The 22,339-nt window shown below is 43.1% G+C and overlaps 1 protein-coding gene across 19 annotated transcripts in view; it reads right to left on the bottom strand.

Moving 5' to 3' along the window:
• Positions 1–22,339, bottom strand: part of ENOX1 (ecto-NOX disulfide-thiol exchanger 1) — a 657,005-nt gene that overhangs the window by 70,974 nt on the left and 563,692 nt on the right. For 16 of the 19 annotated variants that reach the window (XM_028497884.2, XM_028497886.2, XM_028497888.2 and 13 more), the window contains 2 exons: positions 7,050–7,157; positions 2,663–2,719 (listed from right to left, as the gene is read on the bottom strand). In XM_028497884.2, coding sequence (XP_028353685.1) covers positions 2,663–2,719; positions 7,050–7,157 — 165 coding nt within the window. Of the gene's footprint in view, positions 1–2,662; positions 2,720–3,828; positions 3,881–7,049; positions 7,158–22,339 lie in introns of those variants that run through there. The other 3 variants (XM_028497890.2, XM_028497885.2, XM_028497891.2) reach the window with 2 other exon arrangements.

The raw sequence follows: 22,339 nt of genomic DNA, 5'->3' as shown, positions 1-22,339 counted from the left end.
TACTGAATATTGCTGATATTGATGCATGAAGAGGGAATTGATACTTGTCAAGGACGTACCCTGGGCCAGGTGTTCCTATATGGGGTTTCGCTTAGTTCGCTTCTGGATGAGGAAACTGAAGTTCAAAAAGGTCAAATCACTGGCTCTGGTCACATGGCTACTCAGTGATCAAAATGGATTCAAACCCTCTCCGTCTGGCTTGAAAGCCCCCTCTCCTTTCACCACCACAGGGCTGGTGGAAACTTCAGATGACACGCAGACTTCGTTTCAGACATTTAAAAATATCTTAAAATATTCTGCTAGAGCTCCGACGGATGGTGTGGCCAAAATAACTGATCTTTGTTTCTTTTCTTTCACACCACCTAGTGGAGGTGCTGGGGAAACTGCCCAAAGGAGACAACATGACAGACAGAAAAGAGAAGGACAGGTGAATAATCCACCTACTGGGAAACCCTTGAAAGAACAGGCAATTTTTAGAGTTGCACGAACTAGCCTAGCGCTCTGCTCAGTGAGAGAGGAGGCGGCCAGCTGAGATGTCAGGCAGGTGCTACCGGACTCCATCAGTCCACAGATCTCTCCCCGAACCCGCCCCAGAGGGCGAGGTGCTGCTTCTCTCTCCTGCTTGGCCTGACTGAACCCCATTTTTCAACAGTCATTTTGGGGGTTGATTACAAAGCATGCGTCATGGGTTCTAGAGAGGTAGTTTTAAACGTTAAAAACTTTCCTCTAAGAGAGGACAACAGACCTCAAAGATGATCTCTTTTCACTCTTTCCACTTAACAATATATACCTTTTGACATTTCTCAAGAAAGAGCCTACAGACTAGATATTGTGTCAGGCCTATCCTTCCCCGTAGCATCTAACTGAATTCAATCAGCAGATGAGTTTGTAATCCTAACAACATCCCACGTAGTTAGAACCTCACAATTACAAAGTGCTTCCACATCAGTGATGTCATTTGCTTCTCACAGTAAACCTGAAGGAAGGAAAGGGAGGTAATGTCACCCCCATTTTACAGATCAGGAAATTGAGACATACTGCCACTTTGTCTGGCTTACTGGATCAGACAGCAGCTTCCTTGGGAGGCACAGACTCTGGGGGGGTGGGGTGCGTACGAAAGTTTCAAAACGTGGCAGCAACATGTCCCTGGAAAACAGGATCCTGGAAAGGGGGTTTTCGGGTAAGGATGGGGCAATGAAATACTGGAGCGGGAAGCCAAACATTACTTAGGTCACACTGTTGCCTGTGGAGAGCTCTGGGTGAATGGCTTCCTTCCCTAACTTTCTGCTTTCTCAGTCCTATCTATTCTTCAAAGCCAAACCCAAATCCCACAGATCCAGGAGCCGTTCTTGAGTATCCAGCACAGAGAAACCATAACAACACCTTAAGATTTCCATGTGCCTTAGCTCATTACATCATGATAAGCTTTTGAGGTAGGCTGCATCGTCAGTTTTACAAATGAAGAAAATGAAGGTCACAGGGGTTCAGTAACTTGTCAAGCTGACACAGCTAATAAGCAGCAAAGTCTGGATTTCAAACTACGTCACGTCACAGCGGCCTCACCTTCCTGTGCACGTATCACATCTTGTAAATTGCCTGCCCACGTGTCCCTCAGTTCATCAGCCTTTTGTTGTAAGTTCTTTGATGGCGGACACCAAGCCTTATATTTCTTTCTAACCACCCCCTCCCACAGTTAGCAGAGCCCTATGTACAGAGTAGGTTCTCAATAAGCATCATATGTTAAATATCTGTTTGGTAGGAACAGTAGTTATTAAGAGGGATTTTTTGGTACTCTGAATGTCAGGGTCTCTGCTGTATATAATTAAAACAAGAGTGAACATGGAATGTATAATTTCTCCTCGCTCTAGCTTAATCAGGCATTCATTACCATGTCTGATTCTGTGTTATGTGAAAAGAACTGCTTAGTAAGCACTGTCTATGAAGAGGATAGTCAAATACATACAGCTATCAAAGAGATTTTAAAAAAAGGCGAAAACAAAACCATCCAACATATGGAGAGACAATGATCTACATGGCGTACTATTTCACCTGAGACTAAAGAACTTCCAAGGCAAAGAGAGTACTTGACTAATACTGCGAAATTCAAGGAACACCAAGGAGGAAGCAGAGTGCCAGGTGGGATCCTGTACCATCAGACTCTGTCTCAAGAGGACGGACGCTCCATGCAACCGATCGGGGTCAGAAACAGAGAAAGGTACGCTTTTCAAGGGCTTTTCTGGGAGAAGGGGTTTGCTTTGAAACCTCTTCAGCACAGCAGCCATTTCACTACCCTCTTCACTGCCAGGCAAGCTTAATAAAAACACATGCAATATACAATTTATTACCCTGTTGGGTCTCCTTCCATTTGCCCTCCCAACACCTCACTGGTCTATAGCTTTGCAAATATAAAGGGCTCGAATACATTCACTGAGATTAGAATTTTTATGATAGAGCTTAGCTCAAGTACTTCTAGGTCGACATTTGGTAACCTACGCTAACAGCACCTTCCATACTTTACTGCCAAACCACACATTAGTAATCTTAATAAGCCGCTGAGACGCAGGGCTTCCGCCTTCCTTTGTGTTAAAAGGTGCCACATTCTCGTGGGCATCCAACCAACACCAAAAGCAAGAAGAGCAAACGCCAGGTTTGTGGTACCTACATTTGTGTCCTCATGGCTGTGGCCATTGGTCTCGACCAACTCCTTGGTACCCTTCAACTGCAGATTTTAAGAAAGAACAAAACAAAACAAAAAAACCCAAATGAATAAGTAAGCATTATCTACTAAGTGTATATCATCCCGTTAACCCTGATTTATCTGAGGCTGCACTTTATGAAACTTCCAACGAGAAAAAACAGATGGAGCACATAATTCTAACGAGTCTTCCTGAAACCAGTTTCAGACCAATATTTTACGAGACTTGAGGGCTGGCAAGAAATAAATGGGCCTTGGTCATTCTTTTTAAATAATAGAATTAGAAAGCAGTTCCACAGGCATAAACTGCATAAAATTCAATCTTAAGAATAATAAATGATTTCATTTCCTCGTTGTATTGCTAGTAATTGAAACCCTGCAGTGTTTGCAAGTTGCCACCAGCTAAATGATGTTATACTAACAATTATTCGAGAATTACGTATTTCCCCTTGTTTTAACATGCCGCAGCGCTACTGTAGGTGTCCTCCTTGACAACCTATTTGAATGACTAACATGGTTTCTGGAGGTCTAAAAGAAGATGATTTGCTACTTTTTGGAAAGGAAGAATTGGGAACACATCTCCTTGGTCACCGAGGCATTAGAAGAAAAGCTATTTCTCAAATGAGATTTTTGACAATGAATGTCTGAAAATGCCTCTCCCTCAGAAAGGCTTAGGAGTAATCAGTTATCGGGAGATTTCTGGAAACCTTTAATTGGCATTTTATCCTAGCCTGACTTGAAGCAGACACATGAAGACAGAGAATAAGGGCAAAGGGGAGCAGGCCTTGTAGCTGTTTGCCGGTATTCCTTCCTGGCTTATTATGCTCAGGAAGCAGCATCTTCTGCATCCTCTTTTTTATGCCTAAAATATTCATGGTGGGATATAAATGCTTAAAGTTTGAAAGAACATAAATGCACCACCAATGTGTTTGATTCAAATGGTGGTTCTTTCGGGCTCTTTGCCCATGTTAAAATGAAAGCTTCTTTGATTTTTGTCAGGCGGTCTCAGACTCTCAGCAAGAAAACCGCATGCTCTCCATGCCAAGAGAGAGGCTCTGCCAAAGCAACGGCGACATGGAGGAGCTGAGTGTGGGACAGCTGGCTGTGGGCCAGTGGGGCAGATGAAGACTCACCTCCACATCATCCTCCTGCCCTGTGTTCTCTGGGGCTACGCCACTGATGTTTCTACACATAACAAAGACAAGGGAGCACAGGCGACGTGTGATACACACGAGAAGAAAAAGTACACCTCAGTGACAGGAGTGCCATCTGTTATCAGAGGGCACAAAGGGACTTAAAACTCCCTGTTTTCCTGTCTTAAAGTTTTCTTTTCATAGGCGTTCCTCACCTTCTCCTTTTCATCAGCCCTCTCTGCTTGTCCCACCTTGTAACTCGTGCTTCTGGGACTGAAGAGCCGGCTTGGCTCCGAAGAAGGTTTTGTTACTTCTGCCCTCAATGGCCTGCTCCCTGTTCGTTCCGGAGCTGCTACTCTCCTCCAGACGGAGGGACTAACATCTTGTCTGAGGATACCTGGGCTTGGGAACAGGCTCCAGGTGTTGGAAGCTACCACCTCTGTGAAGGAAATGAAAGGCAGGAGCCAGTGGGGCCTGCTGGGACCTGGTGAAGCTGCATCTTAGCAAACAGAGAGCTTAGGGAATGGGCCTGCCTCCCCTGGGCTGAGGGCTACGGACGGTAAGGGTCTGCCCTCACGACCTGTTCCTTCTCTTCAGGATTTCCATCAAGGGGCAGTCACTTTAAAGAGCAAAATTCCAAGTCTTCAGAGCAGGGTATATCTTCTCCTCTGTGTGTGTGTGTGTGTGTGTGTGTGTGTGTGTCTATATGATACAGTAAGTCCCCTACATACGAACGAGTTCCGTTCCGAGAGCGCGTCTGTAAGTCCAATTTGCTTGTAAGTCCAACGAAGTTAGCCTAGGTACCCAACTAACGCAATTGGCTATATAGTACTGTACTGTACTGTAATGGGTTTATAATACTTTTCACACAAATAATACATAAAAAACAAACACAAAAAATACAGAAAGCATTTTTAATCTTACAGTACAGTACCTGGAAAAGTACAGTAGTACCAGCTACATCACGGCTGCTTTTATGCTTGCTTTCGGACATCCTGGGCTTGAAATAAAGATACCGTACTACTGTACTCTATACAGTACTGTAAAGTACACAAAAGCATGACCACTGGTAGAGGATGCATGCACGTGACAATGTACGCCAGACACGTGAACTAACTTATGTGATTGGACAGGCGAACGCACATTTACATCTTCGAAAGTTCTCAACTTGAAGGTTCGTATGTAGGGAACTTACTGTAGTAAGAGTCTAGGCCCAGTCAAATCTCTGGGGGTGAGGCCATCTGTTTAGGCCCTATCTATGCAGGCACTGAAAAGGTGTTTGCACGTATAGCTACCCTACACAAGTCCAAAGAAAGCTTTGTAAGGCACTGTTCAGAGAGGCAGAGGTGTGTTTTTAAATGTATGTCTGTGTGTGGCAGGAGGCTACAGGCAGATGGAAGGAACGTGTCCATTGCTTGCTCTCATCTACAAGGACGACAGGGGCACCAGGCAAGGGGCTCTCGGGAAAACAGTCTGCTGGCGACAGCAGCACCCAAATGCATTTGGCTGCTGTGGGCTCTCTTAAGCTTATGTATTCTCGGTGCCTTTGCTTGAAAAAGAGCCATCCCATTACTACAGCAGATTTAAAAATGCTCCCTTTCCAGTCATATTTCCTAGGTTTTTAATGATTTCAGTTGTTCTGAATCTTGTTCACGTTCCCCATTTATCTTTCTTTTTTTTTTAAGTAACGGAGAGTGAAGTGTGATGCTTTACCAAAGCCTGTGTGCGCACATTGCTCTTTAAAAACGCATGGCATGACGACAAGGATATAGCAATGAATTCTGCAAAACTTAGCATCTATTTTTATGACTGGAGTTTGGACTTCGAATCAAAATAAAGGAAAGGATTTGAGTCATTTAGAGAAAGGAATCCACCCCTCCTCATCCCAGTAAATCAAGGAGGCAGAGAGAGAAAATGTAAAACAACAAAGCTCAGAGCTATGTCTGTCTGATCAGGAGCAAATCTGGACCAAATCAGCTCTACTTTGTTGAAAGCCTTTTAATAATGTAAAAGAAGAAAGAACAGTGACTGCAGGTCTCTTAGACAGTAGGTCATTGTGAATTTAGTCATCAATATTTTTTCAGTTCAATCTAACTTATCCAAAATCATATAATGTAAGCCTCAGTCTAAGTTACTGAATCTTTCTTAATCATATAAAGATAATGATTGGCTTTAGAAAGCATTTTCCTCCAAAGCTATAAAAGCTTATAAACTATCCAACATCTTCACTTTTCCCTCACAATTCCCTTATACTTTTAGGGGAAAGTGACTGAAAATATATTTTCTTGAGTCCAAACCATTAAAAAGTTAAAAATCACTTGTAAAGTGACCGAGTCACAGCTGACTAGGCTCATACTCTCCCAACTTCATAGTTTTTTTAAAAAAATGTCACTTTTGAAGTTATATATGTTGTACAAAGGACCTCCTCATATACCACTGTGAGTGAAAATTTTAAAGCAACCTAAATTTGACTACCCGCAAAGGGCTACGGTTACTATATGTGATCTTTTTCCCCCTTCCATTTGCCATTCATTACATCATGGGCAGCATGTGAAGGCCAGAAATAGGGAAGCATTTCAAGAGCTTTCTCAGCTTCTCGCATGTAGATACTGGGCTTAGATTTCACTCAGCTGCCGAGCGATCCATCTTACCCTGCTGTAAGACAATAGTTTCAAATCTACTTATCAATGTCAGGCCACACTATCAAAGAAAGCCAGGATGAAACGTTCAGATTTACAAACTTCATATAAAAGGTTTGTTGCTCACCCTGGTTAGATAAGTGCCCTGATGCACAAGGGAGAGATTTTTTTTAACGTCGCTATGAATCAGTCCTTCTGATTCAGATGTCTGCAGGAGGATCGTGGGCTATGCTAAACTCATTTTCCTTGCGATTAGACTTAAGAGGGAACTAGCTGCTTGCTGTGAAATTTATCTGCATTGCCAATGTTTTAAAACTTTATCAAAATTCATCTGTCTTCTGGAAGAAACTTTCACACATGGCTGGGGGGCTTGGGTGGTCTAAAGAGGTACCAGAGTGAAAACAGAGATGCTGGAGATGAGATTATAAATTCTACCCAGCAAAGCTGCTAAGACGTGGGGAGGGTCCAGGCTGGTCATTTCGAAGATTAACTGCAGCAGTGTTTGCATGTGCGTGGAACACGGGGGAGGTGTGTGTCCGTGTTTGAACTAATTCACGAGGCAGAGCTGTCGCATTCACTTACTTGTTCCTGGAGGACTTTGAGTAATGCTTGTGTGTGTGACTGCTCTTCCTTTGCTTGTTCCAATTCTGACTTTTTGTTGTTTAACTCCTCCTGGATGGTCAGCAATTGCTGTGAAAAGGATATTTAGGATAAGTAGGATTGAAGGCCAATGGAATACTGTAAGATATTGAAAACATCCGTTCCAAAACACGAGGAAAAGGTTCGTACGTGTCTTAAAGCTTAATCCAGACTTCAGTTGACTTTTTAAAAATGTCTGTTTCACCCCCCCACCCCCACGTAGTGTAACGAGTGTGCAGTTATTGCCGCAGTATCAGGCTGTTTGTGACTAGTTTGCGAAGACGGAAGTCTGTTTCTTCTGTTCCCGCACATGACAAGTGCTGCGCTAATGATATGAGAATGTCAGTGCGTTCCTGCCACGAGGGTGGCTGTCTCCACACCAAGGCTGCGACTTCTGGGGCTTGACAAGCTGGCTGCAGAGCTGCCTGGCCAGTTCTGAACTATCAAGGCCGGAATAAACGCTGGCACTGGATTCCTGATGCTTAAAGTTGCCAAGGGGAAGGATTAAACTAAATCTTCAAAGCTGCTAGTTTGGCGGTACGTTGTCGGGGAGGAAGTACTCAGAAAAGCACTCTGTGCCCTAACCCCTGGGCTGGCTTGTCCTGTTCCCTCGTCCGGTGCTGGCTGTAGATTTAAGAACCTGCTTTGGTCCCCCAGCATAAACAGTGATTTCTTTGCAGTTTTCAAAACACTCAGCGCCCCTTATTTTACCACCTGCCCACATCATACTCACATATGATGCAATACACACATCCCACACGGGCCCCCTTCACACGTTATGTGATTCAATTGTGCACCAATTGATTAAAGTGCAGAAACCAGGGGGCCATACTGTACTTTGGCACCATGATAAGTAATGAAAATGACCATTTCCAAACAGTGGGGAATGACCCTGTTTCTTTATTCTCATTCACGACCAGCCCCAGAACAGTTCCGAGAGGATCTGGTGCTCTGACTTCCACGATGCCGAGTGGATTTTTATGTCATTAGACAATTTCGAATCCGCTCCTTAAACCTCCTTTAAAAATGAACCAAATGAAGGACAGGAAATTGTCTTCAAACATAGGTAGCTTACGTTCACTCAAGTGCAGCACTCGAAGTAGCAAAAGTTAGAAACGACTGATGTCCAGCAGAGGGGGACTGGCTACAGTAACGATGGTGCATCTGTACAATGGAACACCGTGCAGCCATTAAAAATGAAGTTGCACAAGTGTCTCTGGACATAGAATTAACTCATAATTTACTGTTCTCCACATGAAAAGTTCAGGCTATGAAAGGGTTTCACTGAATTTTGCAAACTATTCATAGAAATGAATCTGGATACTGCCTCTGGGTGAGTGGGCTTATGGATCTGTTAGTTTTGCTTGTAATTTTCTGGTATGTCTGTAAAGGAGCAGACACTGCTTTCGTAAGAACAGCAACAAGAGCAAACAAATGAACTTAATTAAGGTTGGGGAAAGAACAAAGAAAGGAAAACCACTTGGATGCAACTCTCAGCTGTTATTACCAACACTGTGAATAGATCAGAGGGGAAGTGAGAACTCCATTCAGTCTGCCATTTCACCTACACATTTACAACACTGCTTCATGCTATTAAAACATGCGTGCGCTCGTGTACACACACACACACACACACACACACACACACACACCCTTCCCCTGACCTCACTTCCCATGTAAGCTTCCATCCGTTCTCACTGTTCCTTGGAATCACACTTTTAAATGAAAAAAAAGTGTGATTCCTAGCAATCATACCCAGTTCCTTTCCTTCTCATATGTAGACAACGGCTTTCAACGGTTTCTATCTTTTTTATTTGAATGCGTTTTTCCAAAATATATACTGTTGTTTTGAGAGTATGCATTTGTATGTTAAGTGAAAGCGTTCATATTTCTTGTTTACTATGTTTTTAAGATCCATGTTGATATGTATATATATCTAACTATTGCTTCTGGTGGCTGCATACTATTTTACGGGATACGTCCACCCAGTTATACCTATTCCACTCTCCCAGTGAAGGCCACTCAGATGATCTCCAATTCTCCTCCCCCTGTATAAGGCTGTAGTGGGAGATGCTAGTGCTTGCCCTTAGGGACCTGTGGGAGACTTGCCCTGGTGCATATCCAGCAGTGGAGCTGCCGGTCATGGGGCATGCCTGAGGAGTTCACTGCCAAAGCTGCGTCACAGAATGGCTGTACCAGCCTACCACCAGTGCTACCTGAGTTACTGTACCCCACACCCACACTAACACTTTGCATTATCCAACTTTCTAACCTCTGTCAGTCTAACAATATCAAGCGTCTTCACCTTGGGACTTCCCTGGTGGTCCAGTGGTAAAGAATCCGCCTTCCAATGCAGGGGACGTGGGTTGGATCCCTGGGTGGGGAGCTAAGATCCCACATGCCACGGGGCAACTAAGCCCACGGGCCACGGCTACTGAGCTCGTGCGCCTCAATGAGAGAGCCCCGCGTGCCGCCAACTACAGAGCCCGCGCGCCACAACTAGAGAGAGAAAACCCGCATGCCCCAACTAGAGAGAAGCCCGTGAGCCGCAACGAAAGATCCAGCGTGCTGCAACTAAGACCCGATGCAGCCAAAGAAATAAATTAATTTATATATTTTTTTAAAAAAGATTCTTTATCTTTGAAAAATCTCGTACTTCTCTGACCCCTTTATGCATCTCACATGTCTGCCAGCTTTTGAGGTTTACTGACACTTCTTAAAGGGAGAGTAAAGGTAGTGGTTCTTAAATCTGGAGAACTTTTCAAACACACTTATTCCTGGGTCCCACAGAAGACCAATTAACTCAGAATATCTAGGCGACGGACCCAGGCCATAATATTTTTTAAGAAAACCTCCACAGATAATTTTAATATGCAACTGGGAAGGAAAACCACTGTCTCTTTAAATGCTTATTTAATCCTGCTACAACGCTGCTTCTGTCCAGAGTACCCTACTCAGACTCTGCTCTTACTAACGTCACTAAGGCTTTTCTAACTGCCAACTAGGATGCCAGGTTCTGTTGGCCTTGGCATGTCCTCTCTCTCCAGGCGATCCTGTTCACCCCCATGGCTTCAACTGCACGGGCTCGGCTCCTGCGCTCCTGCTTTTCAAAGCTGACCTCACAGCCTCCGCCCCTCTTACTGCTCACCTGACCCTTTCCCTACAGTGTTTCAAACTGTGCTTACTATCACCCCTCCCCCACAAGGCTAATTCTGTTCCCCTGGTAACCAGAGTTAAAGCCTTGAGGTCCATGCTCGCCCTTCCATCACCCTCACAACCTCTCTGCCCGTTCGTTCCTCTGCCTTCTCTCCAACCATCTTCAATGTCATGGTTAGGATGAGCATCTCTCTTCTGGATCTGCTTTTTCCTCCTGTCATTCACCCTACACTCCTGAGACAGTTGGCCACCTAAGAATCAAAGTGCTCCTGTGCTTAAAAAAATACCACTGATCCCCCAATCTCTACTGGATAAAATCCAAACCACTGGCTGTGTCGTCCTTCCCCAGACATGCTAGGTCCTTTCATGACTCTGTGAAAAGCTCACTACCCAGAATTCTGCCTGGCAGATTCCTCTTCATTTTTAAAGCCAACTTAAAGAATGTTTTCGGGCTAACGTCAACCCATATGATGACTTTATACGATAGAAAAGAGCCCCATCCTCTAGGCAGACAGGACCCTTCACTAAGGCACATGGTTGGGCAGTAGAGTAGGGGCTTGATTTCATTCCCTTTCACCCATTTGGCCTGGTGCCCTTGTCCAGGGCAAAACCTGCACAACTATAAGCAGTGGTCTTGGTTTCTTCCTCAGTAAAGACCCCTTCTGATCACCCAAGCCAAGTTAGCTGTTCTAACTTCCATGCTCCAAAAGCACTTTTGTATGATACATTACATCTCATAGATATCTCCCCAACTAGCCTACATCCACCAATGGTAGGGTCAATAACTGGGTTACCTCTCACACACAGCAGGTGCTGAATGAATGAATGAGTAAAGAGGTGAATGAATGCTTGCTCTGGTTTCCCCAATTCTATGAGATTAAGCCATGATCGAGCAAAAAACAAAACAAAAGAAAAACAAGAAAACCTCACACACACACAAAAGCCAAAAGTAGAACAGTAAGAACAACTACCTGAGGATCCATCACTGGGTGATTTATTGTTCTAGACATATGGGTACATGAAATCTTCGGAGGAAAATAGCACTTAAGACATTTTGATTCTTTACTCTGGAAGTTCTAGATACCATCCTTCATCTATAGGGGAATATTTCTTAAAGGTCTAAGAAAATCCAATCAGTGAATTTATAATTATGTAATTTCTTCCCCATGTTCCACCAAAAAGCAAACAAATAAACCAAAACCACCACTAGAGGAGAAACAAAATAAACACCCCTAGACTATTTTCTGCGTTCTTTCAAATGAATTGTTTCTTTTGTTTACAAAAGGTAAACTCACGAATCTAATATTTATGTATTCAAAACAGTGGTGATTCAAAACTGTTGATTGTTCATATGACGAGCTGTCTTAGAAAAAAAAATGAGATAGTCTGCAACTAGATAATTTAAGTCAGCCTTTCTGGTCTTTTTTCACTTGAAATCTGTGAGACTGTATAATATTCTTTCCAGTTTGAATTTTTAAGTTCCAGAGTGCCTCAAATTACAGAAGTTCACAGGCAGCTAGAACTTCATCAGAAGAGCCTCTCGGTTGGACTGGCTGACTGCAGCATAATTGTAATTTAACACTGGGAAGTGTGGCATTAAACAGATGCACTATTACGTTTTTGGTGGTTACAACTGAGTGTGTTCCAATTAGGCAATTATCCATATGCCAATCAAGTGCAAACACTCTGGCGGACAATAACAGGTAAATAAACGCCGAACCTGACACATCTTCATATTTCCAGGCCACTGATTTAATAGGATCATTTGTAATGCTCTTTGGGGATGCAGACTTCCATGTGTAAGGGGTCTTTCTCTCTGACAAATCCAAAGAGCATTACCAGTGTTATCTGGAAACCCAGAATAAGTGAGGTCACGTTTCCATTCTTACTGGGCGATTCATAGGCACCCAGAGGTTAAGTCATGTATCCGAGGCCATGGTATCGGGGAAACACCTACCCCTTGCACAGCTCGATTTTCCTACTTCAAACTGTGGTTTCTACCCTGACAACCACATTGATCCGTCAATTTGAAATGGAAATCAGGACATGCCAGACTTAAAGTCCCCTAGCAACGACTTCTACCTAGGCATTCCCCATTTCCACTTAAGACCGAGGCTGCTGGAGACGTGCCTTTGTGCGTCGTTCTGTGAGCGCTGTGGTGGATTTAGCTTTCCTTTAAAAACTGTAACCCTTTCCTTGTCTTTTTCCCTTGAATTTTATAATTTTGTCACTAAGGTCAAGTCTTTATATAGCTAACATATCAGATAAGGTTAGATTCCATGAAAGCCCCAGACTACAGTGCAGATTCTCTGTATGAAAGAACACCAGCAACGTCTCATGACAAGCTGACACTCACTGAATGGTGATGCCTCAGGAATCTCTTGCAGGACTGGTGAGCTGCTTGGGGATGGAGCTGCTGGGTGGCATGAAACTGAGAGCATCTGACTTTGTGTCTCCATGGTGGTGGAGGAGTACTCTTTCTTTTTTTTTTTTTTGGCGGTACGTGGGCCTCTCACTGTTCTGGCCTTTCCCGTTGTGGCTCTGGACGCGCAGGCTCAGCGGCCATGGCTCACGGGCCTATCCGCTCCGCGGCATGTGGGATCTTCCCGGACCGGGGCACGAACCCGTGTCCCCTGCATGGGCAGGCGGACTCTCAACCACCGCGCCACCAGGGAAGCCTGAGGAGTACTCTTTCTAAATTCACGGTGGTGGCAGCTTATGTGAACTTGTGCCACTAGGTAGATATAATATATACTGATAGTGACTGACACCTATACACAAACACACACACACACACACATTTTCTCACTTTCCCTCATTTCAAGATTTCCCCAGTGACTGGCTCTATGTTCAGTTCTTTTAAAACAATCCAGTAATATTCAATTATCAATCAAGCAAGCAATCATTCATTTATCCATTCTTTCAATCATCACTTATCTCCTAAGTACACAGTGCTGGGCTAGACAGTATGGAGGACAGGGAGGAAACAAAGTAGCCTGTCCTCAAGATGCTGGGTCATGAGGATGCTAGTCTATCCACGAAAATGAATTTAGGGTGGCACAAAATACTCTAATAGTGGCTACGACCAATGTGGTCTCCCTAGGAGATTCTTGGGTATCAGTTCAGGTGTTAGGAGGACATGAGCTCAGGGGATCCATTTTGAATCCGAACTTGCTCTCTACTCATTAGAAATGAGCCACCAAATACTAATGCTTAAAGTCTGGAAATATTTGAGCCCATACAGTGCCATCAGTTTTTAATGTGTTTTTGCTCTTTTGATTCAGTTTTAATAAATGTTAATCCATCTCCATAACTTTACTATAAATTCGATGCCCTACTTAGTGGGATAAGCCTTTAAAGGATCACTAGGATATCGCCTAAGGAAACGAGGTCCGCTGGCTCCCAAAGAGAGTTTTCCACCAAAGGCCAGGGTGGGTGTGACTACGTCTGGACAGACCAATCAGCAGTTGTTTTAATGTCTAGACCGTGGGGCAACGCCTGCAGGCATCCAGCATCACCATGTCTGCACAGCTTGACTCCAACCCGATTACTCCGTGTATTTCAGCCTGCTATCTGAACCCCGCCCCGTGGCCAGCTCTGCCAGATCCTTGTCGTCTTGTCCTGCTACAAGGTGAGGGGATCCGCTCATTCGTCCCTTCCTCCTTGGTGAGATCCCGCTACCCAAACACAGCTCCCTGCTTCTGCTGCTTTTCTCCCCAGGCTCTCCAGACCTTCCAGCCCTCAGCCCTGCTTTGCTTCTCACTGACTTCAGAACCACTTAGGAAGGGCAGCCCGAGGTCCCACTGCTGAAGTCTGCCTGTTCCCACTTCACATCTAACACGGAACCCCGAGCCAATGCCTGAGTGTTGGGAAAAGCCTGAGATGTAAAAAAATCAAGTGCATATTATCACAACTTAAGAGCAAGGCTTTGCCTAAAGGCAAACACATCTAACAGTATTCCTGAGAAAGGAGAGAAACCTGGCTCAGGGGAAGGACAGTCATTTACTACCTGGTACTCACAACGTTCACTCTTCTCCTTGGGATAAAAAAAAAAAAGATGGAATTGAACTAGTTTGAATTTTTTTGTCGCACGAGGTGGTAAGACGACTCCGAATTTATTCTTGTCTAAAATGTCATCTGCTTCTACCTGCGGATGACACTGCGCTTCAATTTACATCAAGGTCCAAGGGTGACCAAGCCTGTGGCCTGGTTTATCCATCCCAGTGCCTCGCTCTCTGCCAACAGCTCAGTGACCCCTGGGGGAGAAACATCTTTTGGAGAGAACCCCACCATTTAGATGACTGATAGCAGAACACCAGATCCTAGGAATGAAATTGTGCTCAGAGCCTAATATCCTATTACACCAGGCTATACATATTTAATTCCTTGGGTCCTTCCTCATAAATCAATTCCTTCAGGCCCTTAATCTCGTCAATATCTTTTCTGATATTGAATTTTAAATGCCATTCTCATTGCTAGGCAGAAAGGCAATCTCTTACTCGTGATGGGATCAGGTTTCATTTACAACTGAGAGATGCTTGGAGGAGCCTGGCCCCGTTCCCCGACCCTGCTGTTAAGATCCTAGTGTCGGTCAGAGCCAAACAGCCCAGGTGCAGGTCTGACAGGGCTGGCCCTCCAAGAGGTCAAGACAAGGAACCCTGGGGTCATGCCTATTGGTACCCTGGGAGCCTGGGACAGCTCTGGGAGATGGCAGAAGTAAGTGTTTTCAAGGGTGTGGATCCTCAAGGGGGTCCCTGAGACATGAGGCAACCTGCCACCCACCCAGGGTGGTGTGCTCTGACAGGGGTTCCCTTCTCCGAACGGACGAGCGAGGGCCTGACCGAGGACACACACAGTGTGCGTACACTGGAGCAAGATCTCGCGGGACGTGGGCGAAGGGAGGCCATGGGCCATGGGTTCTCTGGAGGGGAAGCGTACAACCGAGAGGGCAAGGGTTTGGAGCTGGAATGTTTCCAGGTTCCCTGAGGCTGGCTCCTAACACTGGTGTTTCCCCTGCTGCAGGGAAAGGGAAGAATCCCTGAATTCTGTGAGCTGTGCAAAATTTCCGAAGGGAAGCGGGAACGATAAATGTAAGACTTCAAGAGTGACCGAGAATTGGGAAACGCAGGTAACCACTGAGATGCAGATTTGGGGGCCTAAGTCTGCAGGCAGGGGAGGGACTCCAAGGGCGGGGCTCTGGGAGCTGTCGACCTCGGTGCAGGAAATAAACAGGCGCAACTGCACAAAACTTAATGGTAATCGAACTAACCGAAGGTCCATCCACTGATTATCAGGGTGCACCAGCAATTCTAACATAATCAGTGATAAAATCCTTTGTTGAGCTAAAGCCTAACCAATTGCTGCCGTTACTGATAGGAGTCAGTATACATGTGCAAGCTTCAAGTGAGCAGAGTTTCACTTCTTACCCTTTAATAAACATACTCGATGTAGAAACGAATTTGGAAAATGTCAGTATCATAGTCTGCTCCCGCCCTCCCCCTCCCCCGCCCCCATATGCTCACACGGGACTCGGCTACAGCCAGTTTTTGGATTTTGAGCTTGTCTCAGACACAGTGTCTCCAATCCCTGTAGCACTACATGTCTTCTTACATTTCTACAGTAGATTCGAAATAAACAATGGTAGCACAGTTATTGCAAAGACTGAGCACTAGAACTGAGCTACTTCATTCCACAGGACCTCTTAAAGAATTTTTATGGCTAAAATGTGAAGCAGTGAAACATGCTGAGAACCATGAGTTGTATTATTTTTGTTGAGTGCAACGTTTAGTTCTTACGTTACCTATTTTTACTGAATTTTAATATTTTACAAGTTGAAATGAGTTCATTCAAAACTGTTGACTGTTTGCCTTAAAACTAAAGGACAGATCAAGAAAATGTTACCAAATCAGTGGTACTATTAGTAGTTGCCTAAATTGTACCTTTTGCATTTGGATTTGTTAAGATTCATGTATTTACTGGACAATTATTTACAGACTGTAATATAATAACTATAATCAAAAGATCAAAGTTCAAACTGTTAGGTGGGTTAAAAAAATTATTTAATGGAGAGTTGTGATTTTTCCCTTACATTGTACTATTTTATTTAAAAATTTTTTACAGGCATAATTATATGTGAAATTCAATATAAGAAAAATTTCACTGTATTTCTTTCTTGGCCATTATTATTACTTGTTTCATTTCACGATTATTACTGAAAATAATTTTGTCGTGTAGTGGAGGAGGATGTTTAAAAAAGGACCCCCTCAGAGCGTCAAGTTATGCTAGGCAACACGCCTGGCACGCAGCCCAGTGTCTGGGCAGGAGAGGAGATCATGACCTTGGGAGGGGAGAAATGTGTCATCAGACATGGTTTTAGAGACCATTTCCTTTACTTGGATATCCTCCTGGGAGGGCCTTGTGTAAAAGACAAGATACCCTTTGGCATTTGTATAATCCAATGGAGTTACTTATCACGATACACTATACCCCAAGAAGGCAACATTATTATGAAAAGAAACACAGTCAAGGATTGGAGAAAAGGCGAAAAAATAAGCCCCAGGTCATTGTTTCAAGGTTAACATGGTTAGCTCTATCGCTGACTTGCTGTGTGACCTCGAACAAGCCACTTTACTGCTCTGGTCTCCTCTTTCCCTCACGACTGTCTCATGAGGAATGATTTATCATTCGCAAAGCAACGCATCAATTAACGTCCTGCTTACTGAATGCAGGAAAAGAAGATGCAAAGGTGGCTTAGAAGACTCAAAAACCTATTTTCTCTTCCTCAGATGATTTTCTTTTTAATAGTGTGATTTGCAGTGTCGTTTCAACTTCCTGTTTTTCACTTCCCTCACATGTTAAATAAAGATGACAATACTCATGAGTGGGATATTATGAGACTAAAGAACATCCATTAATATGTGAGGCTCCTTAATGGCAAAGGGTACTAAGTTAAATGAAAGGGCTGTTACTATCCTCTTTGCAAAGATGGGCAGACTAAGGTCGAGTGAGTGGGCCTTACATGAGCGGGCACTCCTGGGGGTTAACATTCATAGCGGAAGGTCCGTTGTTCAGTCCCATCTCGGCCATGCTGGTGGTCCTCCTTCAGCCAATTTTCAAAACACAGGGCCAGCCAACTTGAATTAACACCATTCATGCAATTCCCAAGAGAAGGTGTCAAATGCCTTGCTGAAGTAGGAATATATCTCAGTGATATTCTCTCTGTTGCCTCTGCTGGCAATTCCACTGCAAACGCTAATCCAATTTGCCGGGATTTATTTATTCTTGTCACTTTGTTTTTGGCAATTATATAAGGTGGTCATCACCCCAGCCTCTGGGCACATGTACAGCTGTTAATGTAGAAATTTAAAATATTAACATGCTTTCCAGCCAGGTTGGCCCATTTACTTCAAACAAGAACCTAATTGCACAGCTGGGTCTTGCATTGTGTTCCAAAGGCCAAAAGAGATTTGCTCTTTCTCTGCAGGGTTTATAACCCAGTCATGATCAGAGCTTATAGCTAGAAAACCCTTTATGGGTGACTTGTGACCAAAATCCTGTGGCCATCTTTGGAGCTGGCTTATGCAAAGTGATCTGGGCCCTTTTCAGTTCAGCCTGTGGAGAGCAAAACCATGCTCTTTCTGGCATCAATAACAGATACTACCACCATCAGTGACCACCTTGACTGCAGTTTTAGGAAAGCAGCTTTTGACTTAATGGTTACAGAGTAAGAACGTGAGTTGTGGTTTTGAGAGCTTTTAGTTGAATCCTAATTGGTGAGAAAGTTGTAATGATCTAACATGTAAATGAAGAGAGAAAATACAGCTGAAAGTTCTATCTCTACATCAGCCACAGATGTCTGACTAAGGATGGACATGGGTCATCACTTATGCTGCTTAACTCTTGATTAATGGTAGAACTTGAGTGAAGCTAATTCAATGATAACAATATTCCCAATTTTCCTTTGTTAGCACAAGTTGACGTTTTTATAGCTAGGAGACTCAGACATCTAGGGGCAGGGTGAGGAGAGGAGAACTGTCCCTGAACTGAGTGCTTTGAATCTTTAGTGGCTCTGCAACAAGGTTTGCAAATAATGGGCACATTCGTCTGTCACAAAGAAGGTGTGAGGCAGAGGATGTCTGCTTGTTCCCCGAAGTCTCCACGTTATTTTAATACACTGGGGCTGGTCTGGGACCCCTCATTAGGAGTCTCAGAGTAACCAGAACCTCGTGGAGGTCTCCAAGTTTCACCTGTTCCCTGTTCCAGAGCCAAGCCCTGGGGAGACAGGTGAAGGCCTCACCAGATAAGGACAGTCTCCCTGAGGGGCTTTAACCACCTGCAGGTGGTCTCCGTGGCAGTTACTTAGCCTCTGGACTATCTCTGGTTTGCCCAGTCCCTGAACTGCAGACTGTCTTTAAGGAAAAAAACAAACAAAACTGCAGCAACAGTAGCAGCAGCTGCAAGAGAAAACCTCAACAGAGACTGCCATTGTGAAATGTGCCACATATTCTTAATATCCGGGGCTGAGATCCATTGGGTAAAATAAAATATAGCACCGCCCATTTTGCATAGATCTCAAGGATGCAGACAGAAAATTACCATTTTAAACCAATCTCTCTACTTCTGGAACATTAAACATAGGAAGCACTAAAGAAATGAGCTGAATCGCTCAGACCCTTTACAATAAATTGTGTCAGCATGGCCATGAATGATAACAGCAAAAAAGGGTCCCAAGGTATAAAAATTAAGAGAAATTAAAGCTGTAGCTCTACACTTAATATCAATATCAATCTACCCTGTGATGATGTGTTCCTCCGGCCTTAGCAATCCCTCAACTTGAGATCGGCGATTGCATGCAATTTAACATTACATGTGGGAAGTCTACCCATGTCCTTTTAATGAAAATTTCAATCACAGGTTTTGCTTAAGTCAGCTGAAAGGCCAGCTTCTAACAATGATGGCACAGAAAAGATCATCTTGTGTGATACACAGCTAGTTACGTGTGCATTCTAGAAACAGGGAAATCAACACCAAGATTAGTGTTGATGGCTTTAATTTTTTTCCAAAAGAAAGAATAGGGAGACCACATTTTTAGGGACTGCCAATAGACTCTATATAGCAGTGATTTTTACTTCCTGATGACAATTTGAAAATGTAAATCATGATACAACTAAGTGACATAAAGCAGTTATATTCTAGTCCAAGTGATTATATCAGGATTAAGAAGGATTATGTGAGAATTACTTTGGGAAGTTTAAAAAAAAACACCTGTTTTGCCACTGAGCTCACTGTGGATAATCTTTAACAAGATATGAAAGTTTTCTTTTATTCCAAGTTGTTACAATCTTCATTTTTTTCTGTAGTTTCATATTATAATGGATATTCAGTAGCTATTAAAAAGATTGTATTATTCGGGTTTAACCTGTTAATGGGATTGTATCATATTAATAGACTTCTGTAACGTTGAACCAACCTTGCATTCCTGGAATAAATCCAGTTCGGTGGTTTATAAAATACCAGATTAAATTAGCTTTTAAAAAGGAATTTTAAATCTATGTTTGTAAGAGAGATTGACCTGTAATTTCCACCCCTCTTTTTTTACTGCCTTTGTCCTGTTTTGATATCAAGTGTACTAGGTACACTAGCCTTATGAGTTAGTTGGGAGGCGTTTCCTCCTTTTCTATTCTCTGAACAATTTTGCAAAAGATTGGCATAGTCTTCCTTGAATGTTTGGTAGAAACTTCCAGTAAATCCATTTTGGATCTGTTGCTTTGATGTAAGATTTTAAGTTTCTAACTCCAATTTTTTTATGAGATCATCCAGGCTTTCAATTTTTTCCTGATTTAATTTTGATAAGGTTTTTTTTTTTTCCTTTAGGAATTTGTTTATATGACCTGAGTTTAAAAATTTGTAGTAAAACTATTCCTGATTTTTCCACAGTTCTTCAATCTCTGTCACATCTATAGTTATAACTCATTTTCTTTTAAAATATTGTTTATTAAGTTATTCTCTTTATGATCAGTGTGGCCAAATTTTTCCATTCTATTAGTCTTTTCAAATAGCAACATTTGGCTTTGTTGATCTTCTCTAATGTACGACTCTTTGTTATTTTAGTAATTTCTATCCTTATCTTTATTTATCTTTCCTTCTTTGTGTTTGTTTATTTTTTTTGTAATAAGAGTTGGATGCTCATTCCTGTTTCCAGTTTTCTTTTTTCCTTAAACAGACATTTAAAAGTTTAAAATTTTTCCTCTAGGTTCTGTTTTAGCTGCATCCCACAAGTTTTAATGTGCTGTATTTTAATTATCAACTACTTCCAACTATTTTAAAATTACAACTCTGATTTCTTTTTAGACCTGTGGATTTAGATGTGTGTTTTAAAATTTCTAAGTATACAGAATTTATTTTAGTTATCTTTTGTGACATTGATTTCTAACAATTTTATTGTGATCAGAAAAGACTATCACCCCTTTGAAATTTGTTGAGACTTGCCTTAAGGTCTAGTATGGGATTAATTTTGTAAATGTCCCACATATATTTCAAAAGTACAGTTTTCTGTACAGGTCCTGCCAATCAAGAGTATAGGAGCTGAGTGCTATGTAAATGCTTCATCAACTGCAAACATCGGCAGGAACAGCAAGAAGAAGGGAACGGCAGAGCTGCTTAGAAAAATGTCCTCACTCCCTGACATCTTCTAGGGTCTTTCATTCAAAGTAGGCTTGGCATGTTGCCACTGTCCTTTAAGTATCAACGTGTGATGTAATCTCACTTTCAAAAGATTAGGAAAAACAATCAGGAAGAAATTTTAAGCACTCTATTGCCTGGTTTGGAGTCTTCTTACTACTCTTTCTAAGCCTTGGTTCCTTGATAAGCATGATAAAAATGTCAACTCCCAGGATGCAAGGCTCTTAAAGCATTTGGATAGTAGCAAACATTGTCTGAACAGAAACATTTGTGACTGCACGTACACACACTCAGCGTAAGTAAAAACACAACAGCTTATTTCCCAAGGTTGTAGTCATTCTTTCATAGCCCTGGGGCCACACCAGATGACGTCAGTGACTAATAAGCTCCTTAGCATCTAATACCAGCAGAGAGCATTCATGACCCCTAAAGACAGAAGGGCTCCATCAATCCTTATACTTCAACAAAGATTTGTCAGAAATCTGGTTCTATTCAACCAATGAGATGAGATTATTATGTATTCAGGCATGATTAGGAAGAGCAGCAGAGATTATGAATGAGGGAAGCTGGGGCTTCCCTGGTGGCGCAGTGGTTGAGAATCCGCCTGCCAATGCAGGGGACACGGGTTCGAGCCCTGGTCTGGGAAGATCTCATATGCTGCGGAGCAACTAAGCCCGTGAGTCACAACTACTGAGCCTGTGCTCTAGAGCCCATGCTCCGCAACAACAGAAGCCACGGCAATGAGAAGCCCGCGCGCCGCAACTGGAGAAGGCCCGAGCGCAGCAACGAACACCCAACGCAGCCAATCAATCAATCAATCAATCAATTCTTAAAAAAAAAAAAAGAACGAGGGAAGATGGTTTACAGTTTTCAACAGCTGAGAATAAAATGTGTGGCGACTCAACAATTTGTTCTTTTCTTCATCTGTTTATTCAGAGAGCTGTTGGCTATAAATGACTAAATTAGCCATGAAAGACTGGCCTTAGGTGCCAGAATTAATCTCTACTCCAATATCAGAAGAAAAAAGAAACTAACAGTTATTTAACATGCTGGGGGGGGAATCATAGCCCCTGTGTCTCACCTCATTTTTCAGGGGGCTAGGAGATTGATATAAATGAATGTAAAACGAAAACAGTCTCAGCATGCAAGCATGTGGAGGCCCAGTAAGGAGCCAAGGACCAGGAATCAGGAGCCATGAGCAGCGGAGGTGAGAGGGGGGTTGAGGGGGGATGCAGCTTAGCTCAGTGACTTAAACTCCATTGGATTAAAATCAGAAAATAAGTGGGCTGGTCTAGGGGCTCACCAATGCCCCTCCTAGCTTCAGCAGTCTGTATCCTGCAGTTCTCTTGAGGTAAAAATAGTGGTGAAATTGAGCCCATCTCCGGTCCAAATTTTAT

Source organism: Physeter macrocephalus, chromosome 13, assembly GCF_002837175.3.
Source record: "Physeter macrocephalus isolate SW-GA chromosome 13, ASM283717v5, whole genome shotgun sequence".
Taxonomy (NCBI): Eukaryota; Metazoa; Chordata; class Mammalia; order Artiodactyla; family Physeteridae; genus Physeter; species Physeter macrocephalus.
The sequence above is the reverse complement of the archived record's forward strand: the minus strand, read 5'-3'. Positions and strand labels throughout refer to the sequence as shown.